The sequence below is a fragment of the Dreissena polymorpha genome, chromosome 4 (assembly GCF_020536995.1).
Source record: "Dreissena polymorpha isolate Duluth1 chromosome 4, UMN_Dpol_1.0, whole genome shotgun sequence".
Lineage (NCBI taxonomy): Eukaryota > Metazoa > Mollusca > Bivalvia > Myida > Dreissenidae > Dreissena > Dreissena polymorpha.
Genome location: NC_068358.1, coordinates 121143963 through 121158973, shown reverse-complemented (window position 1 = coordinate 121158973; position 15011 = coordinate 121143963). Strand labels below are relative to the sequence as shown.

At 42.2% G+C, this 15011-nt stretch overlaps 2 protein-coding genes across 2 annotated transcripts in view; both read left to right on the top strand.

Annotated features, from left to right (window-relative positions):
- Positions 1-4574: 4574 nt before the first annotated feature.
- On the top strand, positions 4575-10396 carry LOC127878747 (proprotein convertase subtilisin/kexin type 5-like). Its single transcript, XM_052425275.1, has 3 exons — positions 4575-7757; positions 8059-8508; positions 10211-10396. Exons 1-3 carry the CDS (start codon positions 4575-4577, stop codon positions 10394-10396), a joined length of 3819 nt encoding a protein of 1272 aa, XP_052281235.1.
- LOC127877824 (zonadhesin-like) overlaps positions 10340-15011 on the top strand; it is a 43764-nt gene continuing 39092 nt past the window's right edge. Inside the window, 2 exon segments of the mRNA XM_052424083.1 lie at positions 10340-10549; positions 14155-14356. Coding sequence (XP_052280043.1) covers positions 10471-10549; positions 14155-14356 — 281 coding nt within the window. The 5' untranslated portion in view covers positions 10340-10470.

Genomic DNA, 15011 nt, shown 5'->3' with positions numbered 1-15011 from the left:
GTGGTACAGGAAAATACAGCTCCTCAAATGGATCATCTTCATGCATGGCGTGTCCATCAGGCTACAAATGTGCAACTGCAACAACAACTACACCTGAAATATGTGCTGCAGGTACATATTCTGTAGCTGGTGCTACAGTTTGCATAGATTGTGGTACAGGAAACTACAGCTCTGCAAATGGGTCATCATCATGTACGACATGCCCTGCAGGTCACAATTGTTCATCTGCAACAACAGTAATACCAGTAAAATGTCCATCTGGGACGTATGCAGGACAAGGAGCTTCTAGCTGCCCAGACTGTGGTATTGGAACTTACAGTGCCGATGGAGCCTCCTCTTGCTCAGTCTGCCCATTGGGTAAATACCAAGCAAATACTGGCCAGACAGGTTGTGTAGATTGCCCAGCTGGTTATAGCTGCAACAGCAGCCTAGCAACCAGGTGTCTAGCAGGAACCTATAGTGCTCTAGGCCAAGGAGACTGCACTAGCTGTCCTTCAGGAACATTCAGTGAACAAGCTGCAGCATCTTGTACACAATGCAGTGCAGGTTATAGATGTAATGGCACTTATCAGTTGGAATGCGGACTAGGATCATACAGTGATACTGGAGCAAGTTCATGTAAACTTTGCCCTTCAGGCTTCAAATGTTCTTCTGTAAATACAACCACTCCTGAAGTATGCACAGCTGGGGCATATTCTGCAGCTGGTGCATCAGGTTGTACAGATTGTGGTACAGGAAAATACAGCTCCTCAAATGGATCATCTACATGCATGACATGCCCTGCAGGCTACAAATGTGCAACTGCAACAACAAGCACACCCACAATCTGCAATGCAGGCACATATTCTGAAGCTGGTGCCAGTGATTGTGCAAATTGTAGTACAGGAAAATACAGCTCCTCAAATGGATCATCTTCATGCATGGCGTGTCCATCAGGCTACAAATGTGCAACTGCAACAACAACTACACCTGAAATATGTGCTGCAGGTACATATTCTGTAGCTGGTGCTACAGTTTGCATAGATTGTGGTACAGGAAACTACAGCTCTTCAAATGGGTCATCATCATGTACGACATGCCCTGCAGGTCACAATTGTTCATCTGCAACAACAGTAATACCAGCAAAATGTCCATCTGGGACGTATGCAGGACAAGGAGCTTCTAGCTGCCCAGACTGTGGTATTGGAACTTACAGTGCCGATGGAGCCTCCTCTTGCTCAGTCTGCCCATTGGGTAAATACCAAGCAAATACTGGCCAGACAGGTTGTGTAGATTGCCCAGCTGGTTATAGCTGCAACAGCAGCCTAGCAACCAGGTGTCTAGCAGGAACCTATAGTGCTCTAGGCCAAGGAGACTGCACTAGCTGTCCTTCAGGAACATTCAGTGAACAAGCTGCAGCATCTTGTACACAATGCAGTGCAGGTTATAGATGTAATGGCACTTATCAGTTGGAATGCGGACTAGGATCATACAGTGATACTGGAGCAAGTTCATGTAAACTGTGCCCTTCAGGCTTCAAATGTTCTTCTGTAAATACAACCACTCCCGAAGTATGCACAGCTGGGGCATATTCTGCAGCTGGTGCATCAGGTTGTACAGATTGTGGCACAGGAAAATACAGCTCCTCAAATGGATCATCTACATGCATGGCGTGTCCATCAGGCTACAAATGTGCAACTGCAACAACAACCACACCTACAATCTGCAATGCAGGCACATATTCTGAAGCTGGTGCATCAGGTTGTACAGATTGTGGTACAGGAAAATACAGCTCCTCAAATGGATCATCTACATGCATGACATGTCTATCAGGCTACAAATGTGCAACTGCAACAACAACCACACCCACAATCTGCAATGCAGGCACATATTCTGAAGCTGGTGCCAGTGATTGTGCAAATTGTGGTACAGGAAAATACAGCTCCTCAAATGGATCATCTTCATGCATGGCGTGTCCATCAGGCTACAAATGTGCAACTGCCATAACAACTACACCTGAAATATGTGCTGCAGGTACATATTCTGTAGCTGGTGCTACAGTTTGCATAGATTGTGGTACAGGAAACTACAGCTCTGCAAATGGGTCATCATCATGTACGACATGCCCTGCAGGTCACAATTGTTCATCTGCAACAACAGTAATACCAGCAAAATGTCCATCTGGGACGTATGCAGGACAAGGAGCTTCTAGCTGCCCAGACTGTGGTATTGGAACTTACAGTGCCAATGGAGCCTCCTCTTGCTCAGTCTGCCCATTGGGTAAATACCAAGCAAATACTGGCCAGACAGGTTGTGTAGATTGCCCAGCTGGTTATAGCTGCAACAGCAGCCTAGCAACCAGGTGTCCTGCAGGAACCTATAGTGCTCTAGGCCAAGGAGACTGCACTAGCTGTCCTTCAGGAACATTCAGTGAACAAGCTGCAGCATCTTGTACACAATGCAATGCAGGTTATAGATGTAATGGAACTAATCAGTTGGAATGCGGACTAGGATCATACAGTGATACTGGAGCAAGTTCATGTAAACTGTGCCCTTCAGGCTTCAAATGTTCTTCTGTAAATACAACCACTCCCGAAGTATGCACAGCTGGGGCATATTCTGCAGCTGGTGCATCAGGTTGTACAGATTGTGGTACAGGAAAATACAGCTCCTCAAATGGATCATCTACATGCATGACATGCCCTGCAGGCTACAAATGTGATACTGCAACAACAACCACACCCACAATCTGCAATGTAGGCACATATTCTGCAGCTGGTGCATCAGGTTGTACAGATTGTGGTACAGGGAAATACAGCTCCTCAAATGGATCATCTACATGCTTGACATGTCCAGCAGGCTACAAATGTGCAACTGCAACAACAACCACACCCACAATCTGCAATGCAGGCACATATTCTGAAGCTGGTGCCAGTGATTGTGTAAATTGTGGTACAGGAAAATACAGCTCCTCAAATGGATCATCTTCATGCATGGCGTGTCCATCAGGCTACAAATGTGCAACTGCAACAACAACTACACCTGAAATATGTGCTGCAGGTACATATTCTGTAGCTGGTGCTACAGTTTGCATAGATTGTGGTACAGGAAACTACAGCTCTGCAAATGGGTCATCATCATGTACGACATGCCCTGCAGGTCACAATTGTTCATCTGCAACAACAGTAATACCAGCAAAATGTCCATCTGGGACGTATGCAGGACAAGGAGCTTCTAGCTGCCCAGACTGTGGTATTGGAACTTACAGTGCCGATGGAGCCTCCTCTTGCTCAGTCTGCCCATTGGGTAAATACCAAGCAAATACTGGCCAGACAGGTTGTGTAGATTGCCCAGCTGGTTATAGCTGCAACAGCAGCCTAGCAACCAGGTGTCTAGCAGGAACCTATAGTGCTTTAGGCCAAGGAGACTGCACTAGCTGTCCTTCAGGAACATTCAGTGAACAAGCTGCAGCATCTTGTACACAATGCAGTGCAGGTTATAGATGTAATGGCACTAATCAGTTGGAATGCGAACTAGGATCATACAGTGATACTGGAGCAAGTTCATGCAAACTGTGTGCTGCAGGCTTCAAATGTTCTTCTGTAAATACAACCAATCCCGAAGTATGCACAGCTGGGGCATATTCTGCAGCTGGTGCACCAGGTTGTACAGATTGTGGTACAGGAAAATACAGCTCCTCCAATGGATCATCTACATGCATGACATGTCCAGCAGGCTACAAATGTGCAACTGCAACAACAACCACACCCACAATCTGCAATGCAGGCAAATATTCTGAAGCTGGTGCCAGTGATTGTGCAAATTGTGGTACAGGAAAATACAGCTCCTCAAATGGATCATCTTCATGCATGGCGTGTCCATCAGGCTACAAATGTGCAACTGCAACAACAACTACACCTGAAATATGTGCTGCAGGTACATATTCTGTAGCTGGTGCTACAGTTTGCATAGATTGTGGTACAGGAAACTACAGCTCTGCAAATGGGTCATCATCATGTACGACATGCCCTGCAGGTCACAATTGTTCATCTGCAACAACAGTAATACCAGCAAAATGTCCATCTGGGACGTATGCAGGACAAGGAGCTTCTAGCTGCCCAGACTGTGGTATTGGAACTTACAGTGCCGATGGAGCCTCCTCTTGCTCAGTCTGCCCATTGGGTAAATACCAAGCAAATACTGGCCAGACAGGTTGTGTAGATTGCCCAGCTGGTTATAGCTGCAACAGCAGCCTAGCAACCAGGTGTCTAGCAGGAACCTATAGTGCTCTAGGCCAAGGAGACTGCACTAGCTGTCCTTCAGGAACATTCAGTGAACAAGCTGCAGCATCTTGTACACAATGCAGTGCAGGTTACAGATGTAATGGCACTTATCAGTTGGAATGTGGACTAGGATCATACAGTGATACTGGAGCAAGTTCATGTAAACTGTGTCCTGCAGGCTTCAAATGTTCTTCTGCAAATACAACCACTCCCGAAGTATGCACAGCTGGGACATATTCTGCAGCTGGTGCATCAGGTTGTACAGATTGTGGTACAGGAAAATACAGCTCCTCAAATGGATCATCTACATGCATGACGTGTCCAGCAGGCTACAAATGTGCAACTGCAACAACAACCACACCTACAATCTGCAATGCAGGCACATATTCTGAAGCTGGTGCCAGTGATTGTGCAAATTGTGGTACAGGAAAATACAGCTCTTCAAATGGATCATCTACATGCATGACGTGTCCAGCAGGCTACAAATGTGCAACTGCAACAACAACCACACCTACAATCTGCAATGCAGGCACATATTCTGAAGCTGGTGCATCAGGTTGTACAGATTGTGGTACAGGAAAATACAGCTCTTCCAATGGATCATCTACATGCATGGCGTGTCCAGCAGGCTACAAATGTGCTTCTCAAATTACAACCACACCTACAATCTGCAACGGAGGAACATATTCTGGAGCTGGTGCCAGTGATTGTGAAAATTGTGGTGCAGGAAACTACAGCTCTGCACAGGGGGCAACATCATGCATTACATGTCCAGCGGGATACAAATGTCCATCTTCTTCCACACAAATACCAATAGAATGCTCAGGTGGAACGTTTTCAGAAGCTGGATCAACAGACTGTTCAAATTGTGGTAAAGGAAATTACAGTGTTGCAGGTTCATCGTTCTGCATGTTGTGTCCTGCAGGCTATGAATGTTCTTTGGTGGCCACTGTCACTCCAACACCATGCAATGCAGGGTTTTATGCAACGGTGGGTGCTGCTGATTGTTCAGAATGTGGCATGGGTAATTATAGCTCTGCTAAAGCACAGCTATGCTTGACTTGTCCGGCTGGTTACAAGTGTGGATCTTCAGCAACAGGAACACCAGAAATTTGCCAAGCCGGTACATACGCTGCTGTACAGTCACAGTCCTGTTCTATTTGTCCGGCTGGTTTTGAATGCCCTGACAATGGTACAGTAACTCCATTAGCATGTCCATCTGGAAGTTATCAGCCAAACACTGGACAAGCAGACTGCCTGCCATGCCCTGCAGGGAAATCCTGCAGTGACAAAGTTGCCACACCAATCAACTGTGTGACAGGCACCTATAGTCCTCTAGGACAAGCAGATTGCACACCTTGCAAAGAAGGCTACTACAGCTACGCATCTGCTGCTGAGTGTGTCATTTGTCCGGCAGGTTCCAACTGCATTGACCCAGGTACAAATACAAGCTGTCCAGCAGGCCAATACAGTAAACAAGGATGGGCCGGATGTGTAACGTGTCCCGATGGGACCTACAGCAACACCTCTGCTTCAGCTGCCTGTCTCCAATGTCCATCTGGAATGGATTGCTCCGATCGATCAGGGACACCTACAGAATGTGCTGCAGGAAAGTACAGCCCCGCTGGGGTTGCTGCTTGTATTGACTGCCCTCCAGGCTACTTCAGCTCAGCCAGAGCACCAAACTGTACTATCTGTCCAGCTGGAATGGATTGCACTGACCCTGGTTTGACACCCGTTGACTGCAGTAGAGGTTTTTTCAGTGCTCTTGGAGTGGCAAAATGTTCTGCTTGTCCTAAAGGTTACTACAGCTCTTCAAAGGCTGCACAATGTACCATTTGTGCTGCAGGGTATAACTGTAGTGACCCCGCAGCTACACCCAACTTGTGTGAGGCAGGTATGTACAGTGCTGTAGGGGAGGCAGAATGCACAGCCTGCGCAGCTGGCTGGTACAGCACATCCGGCCAGGGTGCCTGCACTGTGTGTCCACCGGGCTATGACTGCTTCAATTCCTCAAATATTCACAAGTGTGCTGCTGGAACTTTCAGTCCAGAAGGTGTAATAGCTTGCTCACCATGTAATACAGGGTACTTCAGTTTAGAAGGGGCAAATGAGTGTACCAAATGTCCAGCTGGTAAAGATTGTTCCAATAAATCTGTTACCCCGTCAAATTGTTCAGCAGGGGCATATAGCAAGGAAGGTGATGAAGGTTGCACAATTTGCCAGACTGGATATTACAGCACCAGTGGCAGCGCTAGTTGTACAATATGCCCAAATGGAAATGATTGCTCTCTGAATTCACCGAAACTTTGCCCCGCAGGCTCATACAGTCTGGAGGGCTGGATAGGCTGTATAACATGTCCAAGTGGATACTACAACACTCAAAATGGATCAACAAACTGTACTAACCTGTGTGCTGGTGGATACAACTGCACAGACCCAAACAATGTTGTTCAATGTAATGCTGGTTTCTACAGTCCAGAGGGAGTCACCAACTGCCTTGTGTGTCCACCAGGTACATGGAGCTTGGTGGGATATTCAGAATGCACCGTCTGTGACGCAGGCAAAGACTGCTCTGCTAATAACAAAACACCAAGCAACTGTTCAGCAGGGACTTACAGTATCAGCAGAAATGCTGGTTGCACAATCTGTTTGTCAGGTCAATACAGCAGTGCTGGTAGTTCTAACTGCTCTGTTTGTCCTGCTGGTTACACTTGTGAGACCAATACCCCAGTTCCATGCCAGGCGGGAACGTACAGCAAAGAAGGCTGGGATGGTTGTGTGTTCTGCCCTGATGGTTATTACAGCATACTTTTAAATGCTACAGATTGCTCGATCTGTCCTGGAGGACAAAACTGCGTAGATCCTTCCAACATCACGCCATGCCCAGCCGGACAGTACAGCTTAGTAGGCCAAGAGAATTGTACTACATGTGAAAATGGTTACTACAGCTCGCAAGGGTCTACAGTGTGTGAGCCTTGTCAGGGTGGATATGACTGCACTGTTCCATCAACACCTGTGGCCTGTCTTGCTGGCTATTACAGCCCTCCTGGCGCAGTGAAGTGTGCAAATTGTGAGTCCGGATTCTTCAGTAATAGCACTGCTTCTCAATGTACTCAGTGTCCACCTGGTAAAAACTGCTCAAACCCGGCTGTGGTTGATCAACCCCCAGACTGTGAGGCAGGCTTCTACAGCAAAGCAGGTCAAGCAGGTTGCACGTCTTGTACATCAGGTTACTATAGCCTCGCAGGATCCGAATCTTGCACCATTTGTCCAGCTGGAATGAATTGCACAAGAAAGGATGTAGCGCCACCAACGTGTCCAGGTGGAACATTCAGCAAACCGGCAGATGCAGGCTGTACAAACTGCCCTGCAGGCCATTATAGTATAGGAGGAAATTCCAGCTGTGACATCTGCCCTGCTGGCATGAACTGTGAAAACAACACTGTAGTCCCAACCAAATGCCCGCCAGGAACATACAGTGAAGCTGAACAGGTATCTTGTTATCCTTGTTTAGATGGAAAGTACAGCTTAGAAGGAGCTGGTACTTGCATAATTTGTCCTGCCGGTAAGAATTGTACAGACAAAACTATCGTACCACCCAACTGTTCTGCTGGAACATTCAGTTTTGTAGGGGATTACGGCTGTACCAGTTGCGCTCGAGGATACTACAGTCTGGCTGGAGCTGGAGCTTGCACAATTTGTGAAGCGGGCAAGGACTGTTCTGTAACCTCCCAGACACCTACAGATTGTCCAGCTGGAATGTTCAGCCCAGTAGGAGTGACATTTTGCTCAGTATGTGCAGCTGGATACTTCAGCATCGCAGGGAAAGGAAATTGCACAATTTGCCCAGCAGGTTACAACTGTACGGATCCTGCTGTTACCAGTGGAACCCTTCCCCCTCTCTGCCCAATGGGCACTTACAGCGCAGAAGGAGATCATACTTGCACCAACTGTTTGTCAGGATTGTACAGTCCCCCAGGCTCCACTAGATGTGCCACTTGCGATGCTGGGCTGGACTGCACTCAGCCAACAGCAACCAAGAACTGCTCGTCAGGGACATTCAGTCCAGCAGGGGTCACTGGGTGCTCCCCATGCCCCGTGGGTACCTATAGTGACCCTGGGGCTGCTGAATGCACTGAGTGCCCAGCAGGCCAAAACTGCTCAGACCCTGGGGCAAAGAAAGATTGTGCCTCGGGGACATACAGTTTCTTGGGACAGGCAGGGTGTACCACTTGTGAATCAGGTATCAGACCTGGATCTATGTCCTGCATGTGTATTTTTTGTGTGAAATAACATTGACTTGCTTGACAGACATGTTGTTCAATGCACTGCATGCGTTTTAATTGACTGTTCTCTCAGCACGCAATATTGGTTTATCTATTGGCAAAATGAAGAGACCAACTATTGCAGTGCAACCTGTTATTTATTGCAATGCAGATGAAATGAGCCTTTAACTGTATGCTTCTACTTATAAAAGATTGCATTGCTTGTTAACAGTTGTGTGTGTTAATAACAAAGGGGTTTCTAATGAATTAACCTGGGTTGTGTAAAAATAGGTATTATCCATTATTTCAGTGTAGTTACGCTTTAAAATATTTAAAAAATGCATCATCATATTTCCTTTTTGTACTTTATTTTATATTTGATTTCCACCAGTATCATATTATAAATTATTATACTTGTTGTTCAAATCTTTATGCATGTGCCATTTGTATAACATTTGTGCTTTATGATGGTTTTTTGGGGCTTTGTATATAAAACAAGTATTGTTGCATGTTGAACTGATGACTGTGAATGTTATATCTATAAACATTCAACAGTTTCTATTTTGAGCTGCATATTATTATAGACATTTCCATTACAAACTGTTGCTTCATCTCTCATAATTAGTGTAGATTGTTTCCATTATATTCAAGACTAATTTTATTAAGAAACTATTTAAACAATACATGTAGAATAATATGGATTAGTCCAACACAGCAATTTTAACATTAATCCTCATGCTCTTTACATGCCCGGTTATTTTTTATTTTAAATGTCGCTTACATTTTTTTTAGAAAGAACATTATGTGTAAACGCAATCATTATTTACCCAGTTATAGGATTCATATTTGAATGTTTTCTGTAAAAGCTGTTTAAAGCTGGTTGTTTGCTTTATAATTTCAGTGTACACTAACAATGTGTTTTGAAGTTTCAGATTATATGACCAGTGTGCATGCTGAACTATTTTTCCCTTTTCTCACAGATGAACATAAACTCTTCCTTGTGATAACTGTATCATTTGCATAATAAATTATACATACCTATACATTATTATGAACATATATTTGACCCAAATCTGTGGAAGACCTTCTTAGAGCACTGTAAAGGCAATAGTTAGTGTGTTACAGAAATATATAGTAATTAATATTTTTTGATTGTGTAATTTATTTTTCTTGTTTTTTGTTCCTTTTACGTATTCTTTTTTCCACAGACAATGTTCTTGATGCACAATGTGTATTTTATGTGATTTTCAGTTTGTCTGTGTTTGAGTTCAAGTATAATTCTATGTCTGTTTGAGAATGCAGTTTTTTTTTGCAGTTTTTGCTGTTGTGAACTTGTTATATAAAAATGTGTACTAATAATATTGCCGTGATGATTTTTGGATTGTTTCTTTAATTTGTGATACATGTTCAGTGTTTAAAAATAATTAAAATGCGTGTACTGTATTGTCTTTTATTTATCTTAAAGTGAATATTCAAAAAATATTTGTTTAATTTATATTTTAAAATTGATATTGCAGTCTTAAAATACTTTGTCATATAGAACAAACTATTATTTATTGGCCATGGACATTTTAATATACAAACTGGCACACAATTTAATTTAATCAAATTGTTATTGCACTGAATTTGAAAAGGAGTTAGTTCTAGGTTATTATTATAAGCCTACTTTCTACATTACAGGCTACCATTCTGCTGCTGGAGCCGCCTCATGTACCCAGTGCAGCGCAGGTTACTACTGTACAGTTACAACACAGACAGTATGTGGCCTTGGCAAGTACAGCTCAGCGGGTGCCACTGCATGTACCACATGCCCCGCAGGTAGCAAATGCGAAACGACCACCACCGCATCCCCTGTCCAATGTTTAGCAGGAACCTACGCCGCAGCTGGTGCCTCAACCTGTACGGCATGTGAAGCAGGAAAGAAGTGTCCCACCAATGGAATGGATGCTCCAGTCGGCTGCCCCAGCGGTGAATACCAGCCCTCAACAGGCCAATCTGCCTGTTTACCATGCCCTGCAGGTAAGACCTGTCTTGTCATTCATTAATAATGAACCAGTCTGTCTGTAAACCATGACCAGCAGGTAGGACCTGTCTTCTTGTTAATTTATAATGGATCAGTCTACCTGTATATCATGTCCAGCAGGTAGGATCTGTCTTCTCGTTAATTAATAATGTATCAGTCTACCTGTATATCATTGCCAGCAGGTAGAATCTTTCTTTTCATTAATTTATAATAGACCATTCTACCTGTTTATCTTGCCCAGCAGGTAGGATCTGTCTTCTCAATAATTAATAATAGATCAGTCTACCTGTATATCATGGCCAGCATGTAGGATCTGTTTTCTCATTAATTAATAAGGGACCAAACTGCATGTATAACAAGCCTGGCAGGTAGGATCTGTCTAGTCATTAATTGATAAGACCTGTCTCCTCATTAATTTAAAATGGACCAATCTACTTGTATACCATGCCCAGCAGGAATAAACTGTCTCCTCATTAATAAAAAAATTAAATCCAGTCTACCTGCAAAGCACCCACAGCATGTAGGATCTGTCTTGTCATTAGTTTTAAATGGATGAGACTATTACCAAAAATGAGATAATAAATAAATTCGTGAGCACCTGCTGTTTATACTTCAGAGTAGTTTAACATTTAAAAACAACAAATTTCTCCAACATGGAAAATACTAGCGCAAACGGTCTCAAATAACTCACACTTTTACAGAGATTTGCATACCAAATGTTCATTAGTCTTGGAAGATTGCGAAATATAACATTTGGTTAAAAAGTGATGGGGGGGGGGGATGTTCAAGACGGGGCCGGCTGCCAAAATAATATTAAAAACTGAAAATGAAATTATGAGTTATTATACACACATGTGAATGTCATTGAAATATATCACCATCTATTGTGTGCAAACTAAGATCATAACTTCTGTCATCACATATGTTTCTTCATCCATTCTTTATTATTAATGGGAGCCTTCATGGTATCTTTATGTAACCTGTAAGGCAATTATTGTATGAAAATCAATCAACAGCTTCCATATAACAACCACTTCAAAGAATAACGTCTGTTTGTGTGACATATTATTGTATCTGGTAACTAGTACCTATCCTACTACTATACTCAAGTTCCTATTTAAATCTATATATATGTGGTCCTTGATGAAAAGTTGTTATTTTTTAGTTTTTGTCTCTCAACTAAAAAAACTAAAAATACATTTTGCTTTAAATACATATGTGTTTAATGACATTCATCTGATTTTCTGTTGTTCTGTTTAATGCCTCATCAACCATAAAATGCACGACTCTTAATTCAATACAATAATTTGTGCTTTCATCTAAATTATAAAACAAATGTAAATTTGTATACTAATTACTTGTGTATTCAATGATACATACCAAAATAGTAGCTCTGTATCTAAACATCTTTAAACACATGTGTACAGGCTGAAAACACTTGACCCTTAGCAATTGCAGACGGAAAGTGGTGGCATATTTATATCTAAGGGAAGTAATTGGGCAAAAACAGTTATAGGTTACATAACGTTGTTCAGATTTAAAGCAATTAAAATGATACACTTAAGTTATTTAAATATAATTGTAGACGGTTGTTTAAGTTAAATTGGGTAGGTGTTTGAAAATATTGATACTGATAAAAAGAGAATAAAAACAAATGTTTTATGAATTTCTTCTAAGAAACCTAATCATTGGTCAATACAAAAATATGTATATTTCCCATTAACCCAACTTATTAAAAGATGTACATGTCAGATATCTTTACCAAAGTTCTTTAGACAAGTTTTTTTTTGTAATCCCAAGTGTCATAAGTAACATTAAAAAAAAAGTATTGGTGAAAGTCATTGTAGATATTTACATAAATACTGCCTGTACCCCTTTGTTTTAGTAAGAAATAATATAACAAGAGGGCCATGATGGCCCTGAATCGCTCACCTGACTAACCAAATACAATCCCAACCCAGATTTCATCAAGATAAACATTCTGACCAAACTTCATAAAGATTAGATGAAAACTGTGACCTCTATTGTCTACACAAGGTTTTTCTATTATTTGACCTAGTGACCTAGTTTTTGACCCCAGGTTACCCAAATACAATCCCAACCCAGATTTCATCAAGATAAACATTCTGATCAAATGTTATAAAGATTGGATGAAAACTGTGACCTCTATTGTCTACACAAGGTTTTTCTATTATTTGACTTAGTGACCTAGTTTTTGACCCCAGATGACCCAACCCAGATTTCATCAAGATAAACATTCTGACCAAATTTCATAAAGATTGGATGAAAACTGTGACCTCTATTGTCTACACAAACAAATTGTTGATGGTTTTTCTATTATTTGACCTAGTGACCTAGTTTTTGACCTCAGATGACCCAAATACAATCCCAACCCAGATTTCATCAAGATAAACATTCTGATCAAATTTCATAAAGATTGGATGAAAACTGTGCCCTCTACTGTCTACACAAACAAATTGTTGACAGACGCATACACGCACACACAACGGACGCAGGACATCACACGGTCATATAAGTGACATGGTGAGCCTAGTTTTAGGTTTTTAAGGCGGAGGTTCAACCACCCCCGGAATAAAATTCCACATCGCGAAAAGTTGTAATCTTAAAAATACACAAGTTTACTCTACGGCAATATCAAAACATTATCCTGTGCCCTGCAGTGTAAATTCGCACAGTAAACAAAGTATATTCTGATGGTACTAGGATCGATAAAATGCTTATTATTACTGCTTTTTCAAAATAATAAATACCATTTTGTTCATTTCTCTATCCGAAAGCTTCGAATTTTATGTTAATTTGTGTATCGATCATGGCGAAGTCAGGAGACATTTGCAGAACGCAAATCGATTTTTTGATCCGACAACAGGTTTTTGTCATCAGGGCATCTAGAAAATTGGAATTTCCAATATGTTGCTATTTTTATCCCAGTCTCGAGTCGGCCCATAAAATAATTATGAAATTATCGGTTTATTATGAACATATAAAGTTGTTTTATTGATGAAAATGGCTTTCCACCAGTATTTCAAAATAAGCTGGCCAGGATTTTTAACTGGTCCGACGGATCAACCAAATTTCTAGTTTCACTGGTCCTCCCTATTTTTTACTGACCCCGGGTCAACGGACGACTGTTAGTGTCGAGCCCTGATATGCATAAACAACTGTCTACTTATGTACTTTTGTATGGTTTGGAGGGGGATGCTCTCAATCCACACACTCCTATTGACAAGGAAAATAAAATAAATGGAACGATAAAAGATGTGCTTCCACTGCAATTGAAAACCATACATGATATGTTCACTTGTCAGTTGAAAACAATTTGGAACTGATTGATCATTGGGATGTTTGTTATCCAGTAACTGGCATTCTAATACTGACATATCATCCAAAAAAATAGATCTTTGGGTACAATTTTAAATTTATACAATACAAATTATGCTAAATTCATTAATTGGCAACATTGTTAAAGGAATGTTAGTACCAATAGCAGTGTACTTGTGTAATAAAAAAAATCCTATTTTTGAAAGGTTCTATCAAATATATAGATGGATTAAAACAGTCATTAAACATAATTGTCCAACAGGTCAACAGTGTCCAACTGTGAGTACCGCCACAGACTGTAACAAGGGCTTCTACAGTCCGGCAGGCTCCAATGTGTGTACAGAATGTCTTGACGGCACCTATGCTGATGCAGTGAAATCTGCCAGTTGCACAACCTGTCCTGCAGGATCGGAATGTACGGACAAAACAGCCGCACCCGTAGCCTGTCCTCCTGGAGAATACAGGTAAGGGGCACCAAAATGGGTTTGAACCTTGTTCTGGGAAAACTGGGTTTAATTCATGTGCATTGTTGCCTCAGAATAGCCTGTGAAGTCCACACTGGTTATTCAGGAGTGACATTATCAGCCTGTCCACACTGGCTATTCAGGAGTGACATTATCAGCCTTTCCGCACTGGTTATTCAGGAGTGACATCATCAGCCTTTCCACACTGGTTATTCAGGAGTGACATTATCAGCCTGTCCACACTGGCTATTCAGGAGTGACATTATCAGCCTTTCCACACTGGCTATTCAGGAGTGACATCATCAGCCTTTCCACACTGGTTATTCAGGAGTGACATCATCAGCCTTTCCGCACTGGCTATTCAGGAGTGACATTATCAGCCTTTCCACACTGGTTATTCAGGAGTGACATTATCAGCCTTTCCACACTGGTTATTCAGGAGTGACATCATCAGCCTTTCCACACTGGTTATTCAGGAGTGACATTATCAGCCTTTCCACACTGGCTATTCAGGAGAGACATTATCAGCCTTTCCGCACTGGTTATTCAGGAGTGACATTATCAGCCTGTCCACACTGGCTATTCAGGAGTGACATTATCAGCCTTTCCACACTGGCTATTCAGGAGTGACATTATCAGCCTTTCCACACTGGCT

Excerpts from the sequence above, each read along its gene's own strand:
- LOC127878747 (XM_052425275.1), top strand. The coding sequence starts at position 4,575 with ATGACGTGTCCAGCAGGCTACAAATGTGCAACTGCAACAACAACCACA. Across the intron at positions 7,758-8,058 it reads CATACAGTGAAGCTGAACAG|TATGTGCAGCTGGATACTTC; the intron begins GTATCTTGTTAT and ends CATTTTGCTCAG. Across the intron at positions 8,509-10,210 it reads GTGTACCACTTGTGAATCAG|GCTACCATTCTGCTGCTGGA; the intron begins GTATCAGACCTG and ends TCTACATTACAG.